General features: G+C 39.6%; 1 protein-coding gene and 1 pseudogene across 1 annotated transcript; both read left to right on the top strand.

The window, feature by feature from the left end:
- The first annotated feature begins 766 nt into the window (after positions 1 to 766).
- On the top strand, positions 767 to 2,688 carry LOC121745811. Its single transcript, XM_042139761.1, has 3 exons — positions 767 to 1,456; positions 1,663 to 2,147; positions 2,196 to 2,688. Exons 1-3 carry the CDS (start codon positions 767 to 769, stop codon positions 2,686 to 2,688), a joined length of 1,668 nt encoding a protein of 555 aa, XP_041995695.1.
- Positions 2,689 to 5,255: 2,567 nt separating this feature from the next.
- Positions 5,256 to 7,751, top strand: LOC121745562 (annotated as a pseudogene).
- The last annotated feature ends 11,430 nt before the right edge of the window (positions 7,752 to 19,181 follow it).

Raw genomic sequence — 19,181 nt, 5'->3', positions numbered from 1 at the left:
CATTCTTCTCGGTTCTTGAGGACATTACCCATGAACAGTTCATGTCCGAAGTTGACACCCCTGTGCAAGAGTCAGCTCCAACTGCTGTAGTTTCAGAAGAAGCCGAACCAACTGCAGGAGAAGTGCCCCAACAAGTTGCCCAATATGATGTTTATTGTCCTTATTTCGAGTATGTTCCGGACGGATGTCATCTTCATAATGAGGGATATACGAGTGATGATGATGAGGATGGGGTTGGCCATTTTATCTCCTTGGCAAACATGTGTCGAGATGAGCAGCTATTTACATCCTATTACCAATCCCTATGTCAGCTACAACCGGAACAACAAGAGGAACAGCAGCGGAGTGCGGATGCGGAGACCGAACAGTGGAGGGCAGTGGAGGGTCCAAGAAACGGCGAAAGTATTCCCCTGTTGTGGAACGAAGGAACTCGACGGATACAAACCTACTATGTGAGCAAGAAACAGTGGATAAGTTACAAGATCTACAAGATCTTGAAGATTTGGAGGGGTTAAAGAAGAAGGGTATAAAGTACACCTCATTCAAACTGACCAATGAGCTTCCAATTTGGAAGCCTGGTGATATTTTTAAGGATCGAGATTTCTTCTGTCAGGTCATTCGCCAGTACGCGATTATGACCAGACGACGTGTACATGTATCCAAAAATGATGGCAAGAGACTTCGTGTCATTTGTAAAGGCAAGGCATGCGAATGATATTTGTATGCAAGGAAGATCGAAACCCACAACAATACCGATTATGTGGTAATGAATATGCAGAGAGATCATGCTCACACGTGCTCGCAAGTGTTGGATCATAGATGGCTCACGTCCAAGTGGCTAGCTGAGCGTTACATGGAGAAAATCAAAGCGAATCCTCACATTCCATTGGCAGCTATACGGCAGTGTGTGGATGAGGAGTTCGGGCTGAAAGTTGGTAGGATGAAGGCATATCGCGCAAGAGACAGTGCATTAGAAGGTATCTTTGGCAAGGCGGGACTCCAATACCGGAGACTGTTATACTACCAATCTGAATTGGAACGGACACACCTTGATTCGAGTGTGCATATACACTGCGAGAACTTCAGGGATCCTGAAGTTGTAGGCCAGAGATTCTTGAGGTTTTATTGTTGTATTGGGCCTTTGAAAAATGGTTGGATGCGTTTTTGCCGTCCAATTATCTTCTTGGATGTCTGTTTCTTGAGAGGTATGTACAAAGGCCAACTTATGACGGCCATGAGAATTGATCCAAACAACGGTTGGTGGCCTATTGCGTGGGCGGTGACTGAGGCAGAGAGCTATGATCAGTATCCAAACAACGGTTGGTGGCCTTTTGCATGGGCGGTGACTGAGGCAGAGAGCTATGATCAGTGGAAATGGTTTCTCGCCTACCTATCAGAGGACCTTCACATACATGAGAATGCCCCAAGATACATCTTCATGTCTGATCAGCAAAAGGTACGAGTAATGTGGTTTCAGTAAAAAGTGTATACTGTAATTGTGATTTTTTAAATAATAATACTTTAGTTGTGATTTGACATATAGATTAATAGTTCGATTGTGATTATAGATTTTGTGTTGTGGCTTATACATGTGCTAATGGGTGTTGTGTTACATGAATTTGGTAAGGTCTTGCAAAAGCCATCCTTGAGGATTTCCCACAGAGCGAGCATCGCTTCTATGTTCAGCACATATACAACAACTTCAAGAAGAGATTCATCGGGGAGAATTTTAAGGAAATATTATGGGAGCTTGCGTCGAGTACAACCCACGAACAGTATGTGGAGCGGATGGATGCGTTGCGGATTATATATCCCCAAGCACATCAATACCTACTCGGTGTTGCTCCAAAAGAAAAATGGGTGAAGACATATTTCTCTTCACATGTTTGTTGTGATGTTATCCTCAACAATATCTGCGAGACCTTTAATTCGAAGATAACAATTGCTCGAGAGTTGGCCATTATCACCATGTTGGAGGAGATCCGGACGAGTCAAATGGAGAGAATTCAGATTAGAGGCCAGTGGATCAAGACATACTATCACGCACTGCCGCCCGTTATCAATGAGATTGTGGATAAGTTGTACGTGATGGCTTCTTCTTGGAGACCAACATGGAACGGAGAGGATTCGTACCAAGTGTCGGGACTGTCAGCCCAATATGTAGTGAGCATGCGTGAATTTACTTGCTCGTGAAGATCATGGCAGCTGACTGGGATCCCGTGCACTCATGCCATCGCTACAATCAACAAGAATGAGAAGGATGTATCAGACTATGTCTCCCGCTATTATTTACGGTCCATAATGTCGATTCTGTACGAGAATGTCCTGTACCCAATCAATGAGATGGATAATTGGCCCAAGACTTCTGACGTTGGATTTGAACTGGCGCCCCCGAGGACAAAGCGACAGCGTAGACGGCCAAAGAAACTGAGGCGTGAAGAGCCCCGGGTTCGTCATCATGAGAATGGACCTAAGTCACTACGACGAACCTTTGTACTCAGATGTCGTCGGTGGGGACAAGATGGTCATAACAGGAGAACATGCACCAATGATCCCCGTGTAGATGCTCGAACCGAAGTTGGATATAGTTCACAGCCCAGTGAGCCACCCACGACGGATGGCGGTGACAGGGCTGAGTCGTCTAACGTGTTTCAAAATCAAGAGGTACCATTCAGTACAATTATATGAATTCCCTACCCGTTGGCCTGTATTTTAATGGTTTGTTTGTTACAGACCAATCTACCTCGTCGGGGACGACCTAGCACATGTCGGTCTACGCGGCCAAACCAAGAGGTAGTATTCGGTATCAATTTTTCACTTTTCATTTCCTAACCATTGGCAGTCAATTTGACCGGTTTGTTATTTGTTGTAGACCAATCCCACTGGTCCTAGGGCTAGCACACTTCGGACCATGACCCAGCCACAACGCTGTGGCCGTCGCGGGGATCAGGGTTGAATAATCGCGGTGATCAAGTTTGGGAACCTGAAAAGTCTAAACAATGGTGTTGGTTTTTGTTAGTGTCTTGAAGTCTTTTTTTTGTCAAACATTATGCTGGTATTATATTATGACTATGCTTGTTAGGGATCATCATGGGAAGGCCCTTGTATGTAGTTAACTGCCTTTTTTGTCAAACATTATGACTATATTTTTGTCTATGCTTTATGGGAAGGCTCTTGTATGTAGTTGTAGTTAACTGCATTTTTTGTCTGTATTTTATGACTATACTTTTGTGTATCCTTTATGGGAAGACCCTTCTTGTTTGTTGATAACTACCAATACGTATGTTATTAATTGAGTACTGCATATTTTAACTTTGTACGTAGGATGTTATTTCACAAAAAGTCTTGTACGTCGGGTGTTATTAATTGAGTATTGTCTATTTTAACTTTGTACGTAGGGTGTTATTTCACAAAAAAATTTATACGTCGGGTGTTATTCAACAAAAAGTTTGTACGTAGGGTGGTATTTCACCAAAAGCTGGGTACTTCATTCGTGATTATAAAACTTCAGAGTGTTAGTTTAATGTACCTATTGTATTTAAGGTACTTCATTCGTGATTATAAAACTTCATTCGGGGACTTTATTCGTGATTGTAAAACTTTGTTCGTGTACAATAATTAAAGTGTCACTTATTTACCCCTTATACTTACAGTGGAACTTCAAAGGTTTAGTACTAAAAAATCCCCTCTTATTGATTGAAGAAGAAAAGTGTTATCATTACATTAGGAAAATAATTACAACACATAACAACAATATTACAATCTTCACATTTCGGGACATTTTGGTGGTTTAACAATTTCTAAATTAAGACGTACACACTCCTCAGTCTTCGTGCTCAATTTTAAATTCAGCTCTTCACATTCGTCACTTTTCATGCGCAATTTATCTTCAAGAACACCTTCCACAATATTCTTGCATCGGAGTTGTTCTTCAAACTTGTCTCGTTCGAGCTTGATTCTTTGAAAGTAAGTGTCTTGGCTTGGCGATAGACCCGCATCAAACCAACGAAATAATCTGCAATCATCTTCCTTCCATATTGGACAACGATAGTAACGTCGACCGGGATTAGCAGCCGTCCTAGATATCACTAGCTCAACCTCAAGATCATGATTACAGTTCACAATCTCTGGACGATGCCAATTCTAATTAAAACTTGACTCATAAGATTGAGAACTAGAAGAAGACATTGCAACAATGAACTGAATTGAAAATTAAAACCAAAAATGTTTTCATAACTTATACGCTATTATTTGTCAAACGAATCCCCAAAAATTGGAATGACACGGCACAAAAATTGGAACGACACAGCCTAACACACATAAATCCTAAATTGAACACAACCAAAATTAGTTGCAGGAACACACAAAAAACATCCTACATTTTACCGGTCACAGTGGAACTTACCTAAATTGCGATGTCAAACTCAGCGATATGGATGAATGAGTGAGTAAACGACGGTAGGTGCAGACTCAAAACCCCCAAGTGAGATAAATGATTTGAAGGGTGAGAAATGAAAATGAAGCATACCCCTAAACCCCTTACAATATGTATATATCATGGGAAATTTCAAATATGACATGACATTACAGATGGTAGGTCTGTAAGGTAGTGGAGGTCTGTAGTGTATGTGTACATGTTTTTGGTAAGTTGACTAAAATGCCCCTGAAGGCATTTAGGCATTTTGGTCCGAAAAATGGCTACAAATATACGATATGTGATTATGTTTAAGGTTAGGGTTGTCTGGCGATATTTTTTTGTTAGGGGCCTGCAGTGACACAAATGGAAAATTAGGGACTTTTGATGTAGTTCACTCTTATTTAAAATATCATAAGATATATTTGGTGTAAACTTATTTAGCGTGGTAAATCGTGAAATGTTTATAATATTTTAGATTAGTTTAAATTTTCGGCATGTAGGATAACAAGTTAGATAGAAAGCCACGTTAATTTAGTAGTGTCAGGTAGTGTCAGTTAGGATTAAAAGATATGTACGGATATTGTGATTGGCCCACCATGTAAAAAAAATAAACAAAAGGTAAAGTTTTATGACATTTTAGATCAATTTTAAAATTAGTAGAAAATATCAATTTAAAAAAAATAATTATAGAGACTAATATTCTCTTGAATGTTTTAGATGATCAAAGAAAAATCAAAAATTTAAAAATTAGTAGGAGTATACAGCATAACAGCAATGTTTTAAAGAAAAATCAAAATTTAATTTGTGAATAAATTAGATTGAAAAAATCTTAGCAGAATATACACTACTAGTTGGCATGCTTCTGCGCCATCCGTTTGCAAGCCTTTTCCAACTCCCACTTCCATCTCAGTTCCCCACTCCCTCCTGAGAAAGCTTCATGGTTGGCCCTTGATAAACATTCTCAACCCTTCATCCATGGCTGTTTCACTGAATTCGTTCCTCAGCTTCAACCCCTCCGTACGTCTCCTTTTCTTATCCTAGTTTGTGCGCTGTTTTCTTCATTATGCAGTCCCGATTTATCGACTTTGGGAATCAATTTGTTTTTCCACAAAATTTAAAATCTGATACTGTATTTCTCATGAATTGTTAAATTAGTGGTAATATTTTACCTAATTGTAATTTTGATTCCAGGTATATGTGTTGGAAGTATGCATTTTTTGAATCATGTTTCGTCCAGCTGAAATTATGATAAAATCTAGGCTAAATGAAAGCCATATTCTTTGCTCTTTGATTCTGAAATTTGTGCTCCTATAGACTAGAATTTTTTTTATCAGTTCACTGAGAAAAAAGAATTGGATTATTAACCAGTTCCATAAAGAGGTACACTTGCTAGTCTAGTGAATTCATTTTCATTATATGATCATTTTTTGCCTCTTGTTGAACTCACAATAGCTTATAAGTAATCATCCACTTTTAACAATTCAATTTCCCCCTTATACATTTGTTCTTGTCCTAGCAGTGGATGCTTGACTCGACTACTATTAATTGGTTTTACCATTAGTAGAATTTAGCAAGCAGAACACGTTAAATTCCAACGACTCGATTAATTACACATGTAGCTAGGACTTGACAAAGCATAACCACTCAAAGGTTTCCTAGCTGACATTGAGTCGAGGTTGAGCTGGAATTTACATAACTTTCAATCTTCCTAAAGAGAGCTCTCTTTTATTTAGCTAGATCCTTTGGTTTATCTTTATTCAAGCTAGCTGTACTGATCGAGACGCAAATTTTGGTGTTGCTTGTAGGTCTCTAGCTATTATTTTGTAGTTATGCTATTTCAAATATTAGATTCAATCTTTCCAGCTTCAAGAAAATTAAACACAGTTTTTATTTTCGTTTTTGTTTGTGTATTTTCCTTCTTTGGATTAAGAAAAGTGTCTTTGCGTTTGTAAAGGCATGGTCCTTGAAATGACGACATATCCACCATTCGAAACACTACATTTTATTCAACCCATCTACTATAATATTTCCTCTAAGATATGTCTCAGAATTTGAAAAGATGATATTAAACCAGAGCTATTATGCACTGGGATTATAAATCATTATAGCCTAGGGTAATTCTGGGAAAAGTTGATTAACTAAACAAGAACTGAGAGAAAAAACGTTATCTGTCATGTTTAAATGTCAATAATAATATAAACCTTGTTGATAGGCAATCGATAAGCGAAATTTAGTACTTAAATTTCCTCATTAGTGCCTCTTCTTAAAGCACATCGTGACAGATCTATTACCCTTATTAGTTGATTATTCCAAAAAAATATCTTTTGCCTTGATATGACTTTTTCAGTTCTGTGGCAGCTTCTAAAAAAATCGGATTATTTCCATCGATCATCTAGCAATTTTTTGGAAGTCCAACACATATTATGATGAAATACAAAGTAGTGACTATGAACCGTTGTACCAACTGATGAGTTTTTTTATATCTTTGCATGTTGCAGACTAATTACCAGCAGGGGCGGAGAGATAATGCTGGGGTTCTGTTACTGAAGCTCCCGTCTCTCTCAGGACCAGTCGGATTAAGGAAATCTACTCGAGGGAAAAGATCAAGGTCCTGCCTCGTAGCTGTTGGAGGTGATAATGTCGCCACAGAGACTAGCGACAAAGACACTAAATCCTTTGAGGCATCAGATTCCAGTGGCGAGCCTTCAGACAATGCCTCTGGTGTAAGCCCTTCAACAGAAAGTGGCAAAAGTGAAGAACAAAGCAGGGCAATCAGTCCTGCAGAGGAGAGCAAGCCAAGCTCGAACGTGAAAAGAGCTCCATTGACAGCAAGGGAGAGGCTTAGGGCTGCGAGGGTACTGAGCCGCTACACAGACTCAAAGCCATCAAAGCCCATGCTCGGCAGCAGGCTACTGGACGCTCTGCAACAGTCTGATAAAGGGAAGAAGCGGCCAGGGCTCCCCGAAGCACCGACTAACATGTTAGACGACAGAAAACGAGGGATGCCCAAGGAGGGCTGGACGATAGAACTCCCGGGCGGTATGGATGTCTTTTTCATCATATTATCTTTCGTGTTGATTAGTACGGTGAATCGGTGATGTTTGCTACTACTTTCGTTGTGTGGAAAGTCGGAGCCATCCATTTCAACGAATATTAAGGGAGTTGGAGTTGGAGTTGGAGTTGGAGTTGGTTAGTCAATCTCTGCAACTTGCTCTTTCTATATCTGTAGCACTTAATTCGATCATAATATTAGTTACAGTCTTCCCTGTAAATTGAATATCCAAGTTTTTATCACCATTATATGCTTTAATGATCTAAAATTTGTTTTTGCATACGCATGGATTTGTTCATTCTTTGACATTTTCGTGTATAAAATGGAGGGAGGTCTCGCCTCGTCTCGGTTCAGTCTCTGCTGCTCTCGTTTTACTATTTCAAATGTTTTAAAACTGGATAAGTGAGTGAATCGATAAAGTTATTAGTTCACAAAATCATAGTTTAATTGGTCTAACCGGTCGAATCATCGGTCCAATCGAAGTACTGTGCAAAATGTAAATATATAGAGAGAGATGATTTTATGTGCGCCACTATATGAGCTTTTCTTAAGACTATCACCGGGAAAAGTTTGAGACCTTGAGGCATTGCTCTAATGCTCTTAATTAAAGTATTTAATTGAAGGCTGAAATCTTGCTTGATTATTTCTATCTAATTTGGTTAAATAATAACGTTGATTTACTGCTAAATTTCGTCTATAAGCCTGGATTTTTTAATTAATTATTAAATTAATAACATTAATTAATTTATCTTTAATTTAATTTTTAAGTTTAACTTTAGCAAAATTTAATTTAAATTAATAAATCATCTAATTAGTTTACTTGATCAACAATAACATAATTTATTAAATATGATTTACACGATTTAAACCTGATTTACAAGAATAAAGAATAAAAGTAAAGTATAATTTTATAACAAAAAATAAAAATAAATAATAATAATACATATATAAGGAGAGTTTTAGAAAAAATAATAAAAAAAGTCATTATAAATATTATAAAAATTAAATAGTAATAAAAAGCTATGTATCATTTAGACATTCAAACTTCTCTTCGATCTGCATAACGACAATTACTAACAATCAAACTCATTTATTCATATAGACCGTTTTCTTATTTTAACAACTAAGAGAAATAAGAAGAGCGTGTTAATTTGAATAGAAAAAACCCTTAACTAAATACATTCATATCAAAGCAACAATATATAAACAAATAGGGGTGTGATCCGTTGCTCACTTTTCTTGAGTTTCTAACTTGCTAACTCAACAACGTAGTGTATTAAAAATGTCAACATAAACTTAAGTTGATATTTTAATACATTGTGTTGACATTAATATTTAAATGTCAACATAAATATATGTTGATATTTTAACGTGATCATGTTGACATTTTTAATACACTGCGTTGATGAGTTAAGAAGTTAGTCATTTAAAAAAAGTTAGCATATTTTCACCCTAAAAATTGAATATATTTTATGTGAGAACAAAACTCAAATCTAGTAAGCCAAAATCAAAATTGAACACAGCCTCCACCTCCACCTCCACCTCCACCTCCACTATTGTCGTCGTGGACTGAACTACTAGAGACTTGAGGAAGAAAAAAGATGGATGTTGTGCAAAGAAGATGGAGTGTTAGGAATTAAGGTTGAATAATGATGCATGGATGCATAGCTATTGCGGTTATTTCAATAAGTTTGGTTAATGACCGTTGCAAAAGAGCTCAAGGCTTCAAGAATCAGTTATGGAATCAGTTAGCATGGGCAAGCAGTTGTGATGAGCTCTATGAAGTATAAAGGAGTCAGTTTCTCTCAAGCTACATAATTCGTTCATTCAACTACAACACTCAATTTTGGAAGTCGAGTTTCTTCTTTGTAATCTGATTGTGATCAAGCGATTCTTGTGAGTAGGTCGTGTTGCATCTCAGTTCTGGGATTGTGATAGAGTGTGAGTGTTGTATAATCCTTCATAAATAAACTCTATTCATTCCCTCCCGTGGACGTAGGCTTGCAAAGGCCGAACCACGTAATTCCCTTGTTCTTCTTTGCTTTCGTTTACATTCCAATTGCTCGTGTCATTCACATCGAGATCTTTGTTGAAGTGTCTCGGTTGGAAGTTGGAATTCAGATCATAGATTCACAAATTGGCGCCGTCTGTGGGAACGGGCAATCGGCGAAGAAGGAAAGCTTTGGAGGTTTTCTTGGAGAAGATCATCGGATCTTAATAGCTGATCTGGGCTGCTGCGCATCTGATATTCGACATAATGTCTACAGCCAAGTTTGATCTTGAGAAGTTCACGGGAACTAATGATTTTGGGCTATGGAGGCTCAAAATGAAAGCTGTGCTCATGTAGCAGGGTTTATGGGAGATATTGAAGAAGGAGACGATCACTGAGGAGGAAAAGGCTGATCCTAAATTTCAAGAACAGCAAGATAAGACTTATTCAACCTTGATCTTGAGCCTTAATGATCGTGTGTTGAGAGAAATCTCAAGGGAAGAAACTGCATCTGGTGTTTGGAAGAAACTGGAGTCATTGTATATGATGAAATCCCTCTCCAACAGACTTCTCTTGAAGCAACGCCTATTTACTTTCAAATTCACCGAGTCAAGAACCATCAGTGAGCAGCTCGAGGAATTTGCTAAGTGTGTGGATGACTTGGAGAACATCGATGAGAATATCAAAGATGAGGACAAAGCACTCATGCTCCTCAACTCCCTGCCTAAAAGCTTCGAGCAATTTAAGGATGCTATCCTTCTTGGAAGAGAGTCCAAGGTGACATATGAGGAGGTGCACTCTGCCTTGAAAATGAAGGAATTTCAGAAGGTTTCATCAAGGCCCAATGATCCGGCATCAGAGGGTCTGAATATCAAGGAAGACTTCAAGAAATCTGGCAAGAAGAAGTTTATGAAGAAGAACAAACCTTGGAAACAGAAGCCTATGGAGGAAAAGGAGACAAGGTCTTGCCATTACTGCAAAAAGCCAGGCCATATCAAGAAGAATTGTTTTGTCTTGCAGAGAAAACAACAAGGGCAACAAGCTGCATAGAATACAGCAGATATGGTAGAGGAAGTTCAAACCGCAGAAGCAATAAATATTGCAGATGAAGACATCAGAAATGTGTGGATCATGGATAGTGGGTGTAGCTTCCACATGAGTTCTCACATTGAGTGGTTTGAGGATCTGCAAGAATCTGAGGGAGTTGTGCTTCTAGGGAATGATCAGGAATGCAAGATAGCTGGTGTTGGAAGCATCAAACTGAGAATGGCAGATGGTTCGACAAGAATTCTATCAGAAGTAAGATTCATCCCACACATCAAGAGAAATTTGATATCTCTTGGAGTACTTGAGCAGAAGGGGTACTCGTTTGTATCCTCTGGTGGAGTAATGAAAGTCATCAAAGACTTAAAAGGTTGCCGTCACTGCTTTGAGGAAAAGAAATCTATACTATATGCAAGCTCAGGTGGTATGTGGAGGTGCAAATGCAGTCACCAACACAGATCTTGATCTATGGCATCTTCGGATTGGGCATGTCTCAGAGGCTGGTCTGAAAATTCTTGCAAAGAAGGGTGTAATAAGCACTGAAGTCTCTACTGGATTGAAGCATTGTGAGGAATGTGTTATGGGCAAGAGTAAGAAACTGCCTTATGGTGTTGGGAAACACACATCAGAGCTGCCTCTGGATTACTCGCATAGTGACATATGGGGTCCCTCCCCAGTTCCAACAATTGGAGGATGCAGGTATTTCTTGACCTTCATTGATGATTTTTCCAGAAAGGTATGGATTTACTTCATGAAAGAAAAGTCAGAAACTTTTGATAAGTTCAGAGAGTGGTGCACTGAAGTAGAAGTGGAAAAGAAAACATCACTAAGATGCCTTAGGACAGATAATGGACTTGAGTTTCTATCGCATGAGTTTGATGATTTCTATAAAATGAAGGGAGTTAAGAGGCATAGAACGGTGCCCAACAATCCTCAGCAAAATGGTGTGGCTGAGAGAGCTAACCGAACAATCCTAGAAAGAGTAAGATGCATGTTAGCAAGCTCTGGGATGCAGAAAAGGTTTTGGGGAGAGGCTGCTGCAACTGCTGTAAATTTGCTCAATAAATGTCCATCTTCAGCCATCAATATGGACACTCCTGATTTTAGATGGTTTGGCTCTCATGGAGATTATGCAAGGCTAAAGCCATTCGGGTGTAAAGCCTACTCTCACATCAGGAGAAGCAAGCTTGAAGCTAGAGCAATAAAATGTGCTATGCTAGGCTATCAAAGGGGAGTGAAAGGATATAGGCTGTGGTCGATGGAGCCTGGGAATAACAGAGTTATAATCAGCAGAGATGTGACTTTTAGAGAAAGAGAGATGCCCTACATTGAGTTGAGTTCACAAAATGAGGCTGCTAAAGACAGCACATCAGTGGAGGTGGAGCTTCTTGATAAGAATGGATCAGATTCTGATGTAGAGTCTGATGGAAATGAAGAGCCTCAAATGGGACCAAACACTCAACCAAATCAACAAGGAGATGACCTCAGAAACTATCAACTTGCCAGAGACAGACAGAGAAGAGTAGTTGCTCCACCAGTCAGATACAGCAACTCCAGCTTGGTCTATTATGCTCTCTGTGTGGCTGAGGGAATTGAATGCTCAGAGCCACAAAATTACAAAGAGGCATTGAAGAGTAGTGAGAGCACCAGATGGGTGAAGGCAATGAAAGAAGAGATCGATTCACTCATTAAGAATAGCACATGGATTCTGGTTGAGAGAACTAAGTTCCAGAAATTGATTGGTTGCAAGTGGATTTTCAAGAGAAATATTGAAGTTGCTCTTGGGAATAAAGTGAGGCATAAGGCTCGGCTTGTTGCTAAGGGATATACTCAGAAAGAGGGCATAGACTACAACGAAGTATTCTCCCCTGTGGTGAAGCACAGCTCCATTAGGATTTTGATGGCCATTGTATGTCAAAATGATTGGGAACTACAGCAAATGGATGTAAAAACGGCATTTCTTCATGGTGAGTTGGAGGAAAGTATTTACATGGAGCAGCCAGAGGGTTTTATAGAGCCGGGAAATGAGAATAAAGTTTGTCTTTTGAAAAGGAGCCTCTACGGATTGAAGCAAAGCAGCCGGCAATGGAATAAGAAATTTAATGAGCACATGCTGCTTATTGGCTTCAGTAGATCAGATTATGACAGCTGAGTTTACATGAAGAACAAGGATGGAAGAGTAGTAGCATATCTCCTTCTCTATGTGGACGACATGCTCATTGCAGGTTCAGATATGCATGAGATTGACAAGATAAAGTCAGACTTAAGCGCATGTTTTGAGATGAAGGATTTGGGCAATGCAAGTAGGATATTGGGAATGGATATCATCAGGGATAGGATGAAGGGAACATTATGGCTAACATGGCAAGAGTATATCAATAAAGTCTTGAAGAAGTTCCAAATGGATGACTCAAGAACAGTCATGACTCCTCTTGGCCCACATTTCAAGCTAAGCTCGGAGCAGAAGCCTAAAACTGAAGAAGAGGTGAAAGAAATGAGTAACCTGCCTTTTGCCAACATAGTGGGGAGTGTGATGTACACTATGGTGTGCACAAGACCTTATATAGCTCATGCCATAAGCTGTGTGAGCAGATATATGGCAGAACCGGGTAAGATCCATTGGCAAGCTCTAAAGTGGATCTTGAGATATCTTAAAGGATCTGGGAATGTTGGGATTTTATACAGAAAGAGGTATGACTTAACAAAGGATGCTGCTATGGGATTTTGTGACTCTGATTTCGCCACAAACTATGACAATAGGAAGTCACAGACAGGTTATGTATTCACCTTGTATGGCTCTGCAGTTTCATGGAAATCTGGATTGCAATCTGTGGTAGCTTTATCAACAACGGAGGCTGAATATATTGCACTTGCGGAGGCAGTCAAGGAAAGCTTCTGGATGAAAGGAATCTTAAATGATTTTGGACTGCAGCAGAAAGCTATCAAGATACATTGTGATAGCAGTAGTGCAATTAGCCTTTCGAAGCATCAAGTGTTTCATGAACAGAGTAAACACATAGATGTGAGATTGCACTTTATCAGAGATGAAGTGAGTAAAGGAGAGGTGAAGATTCAGAAGATAGGGACAGAGGATAACCCCGCGGACATGTTGACTAAGGTTCTGCCGGTGTCCAAATTTTCTCATTGCTTGGATTTGATGTCTGTGGTTCAGAGATAAATGGGATAGAGGATTGGTAATCATTGTTCAACCTAGGTGGAGATTTGTTAGGAATTAAGGTTGAATAATGATGCATGGATGCATAGCTGCTGCGGTTATTTCAATAAGTTTGGTTAATGACCGTTGCAAAAGAGCTCAAGGCTTCAAGAATCAGTTAGCATGGGCAAGCAGTTGTGATGAGCTCTATGAAGTATAAAGGAGTCAGTTTCTCTCAAGCTACATAATTCGTTCATTCAACTACAACACTCAATTTTGGAAGTCGAGTTTCTTCTTTGTAATCTGATTGTGATCAAGCGATTCTTGTGAGTAGGTCGTGTTGCATCTCAGTTCTGGGATTGTGATAGAGTGTGAGTGTTGTATAATCCTTCATAAATAAACTCTATTCATTCCCTCCCGTGGACGTAGGCTTGCAAAGGCCGAACCACGTAATTCCCTTGTTCTTCTTTGTTTTCGTTTACAATCCAATTGCTCGGGTCATTCACATCGAGATCTTTGTTGAAGTGACTCGGTTGGAAGTTGGAATTCGGATCATAGATTCACATGGAGTTACCTAAATTTGCAAAAGATTAAGCATAGAAGAATAGGATGGAAACGTATGGGGGAGATGTTGCGGCCGACACCTAGCTAGTGCTAGACAAATCAGGTTAATTAGGAAAGCAAGGTCGACAATACATCTCGTGGTTGCACATGTAGGGGTAGGGGTAGGGGGAGGGACTCATATTTCGGGACTGTCAAAATATCAAATTAACAACATTCTAATTACACATGTTCAAACCAATATAGTACAATAAAACGAGTTAGTGATCAATGTCGAACCAATTTTAAAAACTGAACTAGAGACCAAATTAGGGCCCATTAGATCTATTTTTTGATGAGATGTGCTGCTGTGTAAACTTTTTTTCAGTCTTCATTACAAGCCCATTTACTCCATTGTATTAGGTAATTAGGTTTATTAGACCATCCGCAATGGGCGGACGATGGCACGCCCGATGGCGCGCATCGTCCGCGCCATTCATCGTCCGCCCCACTGTGGGTGTGTGGCATAGGCCGCAGACGATAGTCGCGGCCTATGCTTCGGGCGCGACTTAAACCTCGGACGATGGCCATCATCCGCGCCATCGTCCGCCTCATTGCGGACGCAGCGGACGATGATCGCGGACGTCGGCCATCGTCCGCGACATCGTCCGCCCCATTGTGAAGGCCTCGGACGATGGCACGCGGACGATGGCACGCGGTTTCGTTTTTTTATATAAATCTCGTTTCTCATTCAGTTGTGCATACGAACATATCGACTATCTCTCAACATATTCTCTCTCAACATCCAACGAAAATGAATCCCGGCGAAGACACCAATAGTTATAGTTCGTCTGATTCCGGTCGTTCGATTGACGAAGCATTAGATGCAGCCGTTGAAGAGGCCATGGCGGCATGCTATTCGCAAATGCAGCGCGAGAAGGCGGCGGCTGCAGCGGCGGCTGAGCAAGTCCATCGTCCTATTCGACCTAGGACGTATGTCCGACGCAACCACGAGGAAGCTCACAGGCGTCTGGTTGAAGACTATTTTGCCGATCAACCACGTTGGGGCCCGACTGTTTTCCGCCGCCGGTTTCGAATGTCGAGGTACCTTTTTCTCAGCATTGTTCGTACATTGTCTTCACGTGAAGAATACTTCACGTTTCGGGAGGACACCATCGGGAAACCCGACCTTACACCATTGCAAAAGTGCACGACTGCTATTCGTCAGTTGCCATACGGCACCCCGACAGACCTTTTTGACGAGTACCTCTACTGTGGGGAAACTACAGGCCGCGAGTGTCTGAAGTACTTTTGTCGGGGGATAGTAGAGGCCTATGGCGACACATATTTGCGCAAGCCGACTGCCACTGATTGCCAGGGTTTGATGCAGATGCACGAGACGGTGCACGAGTTTCCTGAGATGCTCGGGAGCATCGACTGTATGCACTGGCAGTGGAAGAACTGTCCGAGGGCGTGGAGAGGCCAATTCACAAGTGGATACAAGGGCAGCCACCCAACGATGATACTCGAAGCCGTCGCTGACTATCGGCTTTGGATCTGGCATGCTTACTTCGGCGTAGCCGGGTCGAACAACGACATCAACGTCCTCAACTCGTCCACTCTCTTCACCGACCAATGTAACGGCAACGGCCCGGCCATAGAGTTTACTGCCAACAGACGCCAATACCATATGGGGTACTACTTGGCCGACAACATCTACCCACGGTGGCCAGTTTTCCTAAAGACAGTCAGCTGCCCGATTGGTGAGAAGAGGGTTTTATTTGCGCAAAAGCAAGAGGCGGCGCGGAAAGATGTAGAGCGGGCATTTGGGGTGCTCCAATCACGGTGGGCAATTGTGAAAGAGCCGGCTCGTTTCTGGTACAAGGAAGTCATCGCCGATGTCATATTGCGTGCATAATCATGCACAATTTGATAGTCGAGAGTGAAGGCGGAAGCATCACCGATTGGAATGACGACGACCGTGCATCTAGCTCTGCCGGCACATCGACCGAGACAACCGATAGAGAGTTACCGTTAGGTTTCGATGAGGTTTTATCTAGGCAGGCCTCAATGCGCAACCAACAGGAGCATGCGCAGCTCATGAGCGACATGATTGAAGAAGTGTGGGCTCGTAACCGCCGTCGTTGAGTTTGCGTTTTTTATTATTTCGCATTGTAATGTATTAATTTTTATTAAATGAATGAAGTTTTTAAAATTCGTATTTTAAATGTATTTTAGTTTTTTTTTAATTCGTATGTATTTTGTAAATATTACAAAATTGATGATGTGGCGCGCCATAGGGCGTTCCTTAGGGCGCGCCTTAGGGCGCCCACTACAGGTGGAGAAGGAAGAGGATAAAAATGCTGACGTGGCGCGCCATAGGGCGCGCCTTAGGGCGCCCCACTGCTGATGGTCTAATATGTACGTAATACCTTGAAACTACGACATGTTTTTACTTGCTTCCAGTAGGTTTTGAAATGATTCAACATATGCTTCATTCGAATTCATTGACTTGAGTTTTTTCCCTTTAAAAAAATGCAATTTATTCAAGAGAGTTTATTAGGAGTACTTCATTCAGAAACGTTATTATTTCATTTGATAAGGTTTTACTTCATTCCAATAGGACTTCAAATACTTCTACACATACTTCATTCAAATAATTTATATCATTCCATGTGTTTATTACACCATATAAGCGCTGTGGCGGTGGTGATAGACATTGTAGAGAGAAAGAACGGTATGCGACGGCGAAACCGCATTTACATACTGGATGGAATGCAGTAATAATCCTATTGGAATGAAGTAAAAAACTATTGGAATGAAGTAATATATTATGGAATGAAGTTAAATCTTCGTAACATGTTAGTATGACTTATTTGCCTTCGGATGAATTAAAATAGGCTCGTGATGAAGGCGAAAATAATTTATAAATTTGTGCATCTCATCAGTAAAAAACTAGATCTAAAAGCTTTAATTTGGTATGGTTCGACAATAAGGAGTGAATTTGCCTATAATGGGAGTCACCAAAAACCAATGTAATATCAAATCAGGTCAATTAGGAAAGCAAGGACTAGTATTTAATATTTGTATCATGTTCATATATTTTAAAAAATCAGTCAAATGCATATTGATGTAATAAAGAATTGATATATTTTGCACTAAAAAATGGTATGTAACTCATTTGACTTCTTTCCAAATAGTATAAATGAACACAATACAAAATATTTTCAAATTTTTATTTGAACATATATGCAATTAGAGTTTTGTTAGATTTATCTAAAAATACTTTGAATTTTATATTTTTTTGTGAAAAGTTAATGTAAATCAAGAAACTTATGTTATTTAGAGTTTTGAAATACATTTTTGAGAGAGAGAAAAAGACTATTAACTCCCTAATATATTTTTCTGTTTTATCTCGAATTGATATTCTTTTAACAACTGACTAATATTAAGAATAATAATTAATTAAAAATCAAACTAATTAATTAAATGACATATGACATGTGCATGAATCATTTAATTCAATATATAATGGAGTATAATGATTCTTATTTCTATTTTAAAATAATTCTTTGTTGAACACACTTTTCAACACCAGAATCCTTTTCAAAAAGAAAATATTTCTACTATAAGAGCATCAACGGTGGTGCGGAATTCTCGGTGGAATTCCCAAAAACACCTCCTGCCACGTCATAAGGAATTCCCACTGCACAGTGGCGGAATTCCCAAAGGAATTCCCACAATTAAAAAAATTCACAAATTCACAAATTAAATAATTTCCGGAAGTAAGAAATTTACGGAATTAAATAGTCGACACAAATAGGGAAAAATATTCCATTAAAAAAAAAGAAAAATACATTTCACCAAATTAAAAAAATACATTTCAATAATGCTTCACCCCCACATGAACGACGACCCCTCCGCTGCCATACTTCTTCAATAATATCGTTCTGGAATCGAACATGAGCTTGTTTTTGGCGCATGTCGGCGAATGCACGGACTCAATCGACATCGTCGTGGGATATCCCCATGCGGACATTGCCAGTGGCCACGCCGTGGCTTGGACCCGCAGCATCAGCGTCCTCGTTGGTCCACTCAGTCAGTGCTGGACCTTCATCTTCGACAATCATGTTGTGCATGATAATACATGCGTACATGATGTCGGCGATGTTGTCAACATACCACAGCCATGCGGGACCCTTCACTGCCACTCAGTCAGTGCTGGACCTTCATCTTCGACGATTATGTTGTGCATGATAGTACATGGCCGCGAAACTGCGAATTCCTTCGCGGAATTCCGTATCCGTAGAAGGGACACGCAACGGCGGATGTCCGCCACGGAATTCTCGTACGCCAGTGGGAATTCCGCGTGGACGTTCGCCATTGCGGATGCTCTAATTTAAAAAAGGGTATTTAAACCTTTCTTCCCGCCTTTCTTCATCTTCTTATTACCATTTTCATTTTCCCGCCTCTCTATGCCTGGCAGAGAAATTGAAAATTTAGGCCTCATTTCTAGGGTTGTTAATTATTTACTGTAATCATTTAAATAATTAAATTTATAATTTTCAATATTAAAAATAATCGAACCACAACCAAAATTATATTTAGCTACAAAGCTATTTTGATAATTAAATTCATAATTTATATTTTAATATATTTAAGAATCTTATAGTATATTTTATTTTAAGTTTTTTTTTTACTTTCTGAAAGTTAAAGAGATAAAAAAAGAAATACTACATTCGTCGTACAAGAATATACACTTTTTAATTTTGAAAAATCTTTTATCTCTAATAAGGTGAGATCCATTCTTCACTAACAATACATCTTTCTTACTTAATAATTTTATATTAAAACTTGTGCAGTTCCAAAGTGCATATTCTTTAGGACGGAGGGAGTATTAAAAAATGGAGAAAATATCGTAACCAATACCTAGGTACCCAGATATTAAATGCTAAAAAAAAACATCATACAAAAGGGAAAGTAA

This window comes from Salvia splendens, chromosome 8 (genome assembly GCF_004379255.2).
Source record: "Salvia splendens isolate huo1 chromosome 8, SspV2, whole genome shotgun sequence".
Taxonomy (NCBI): Eukaryota; Viridiplantae; Streptophyta; class Magnoliopsida; order Lamiales; family Lamiaceae; genus Salvia; species Salvia splendens.
Note: the sequence above shows the minus strand (reverse complement) of the source record. Positions and strands in the feature narration are given on the sequence as shown.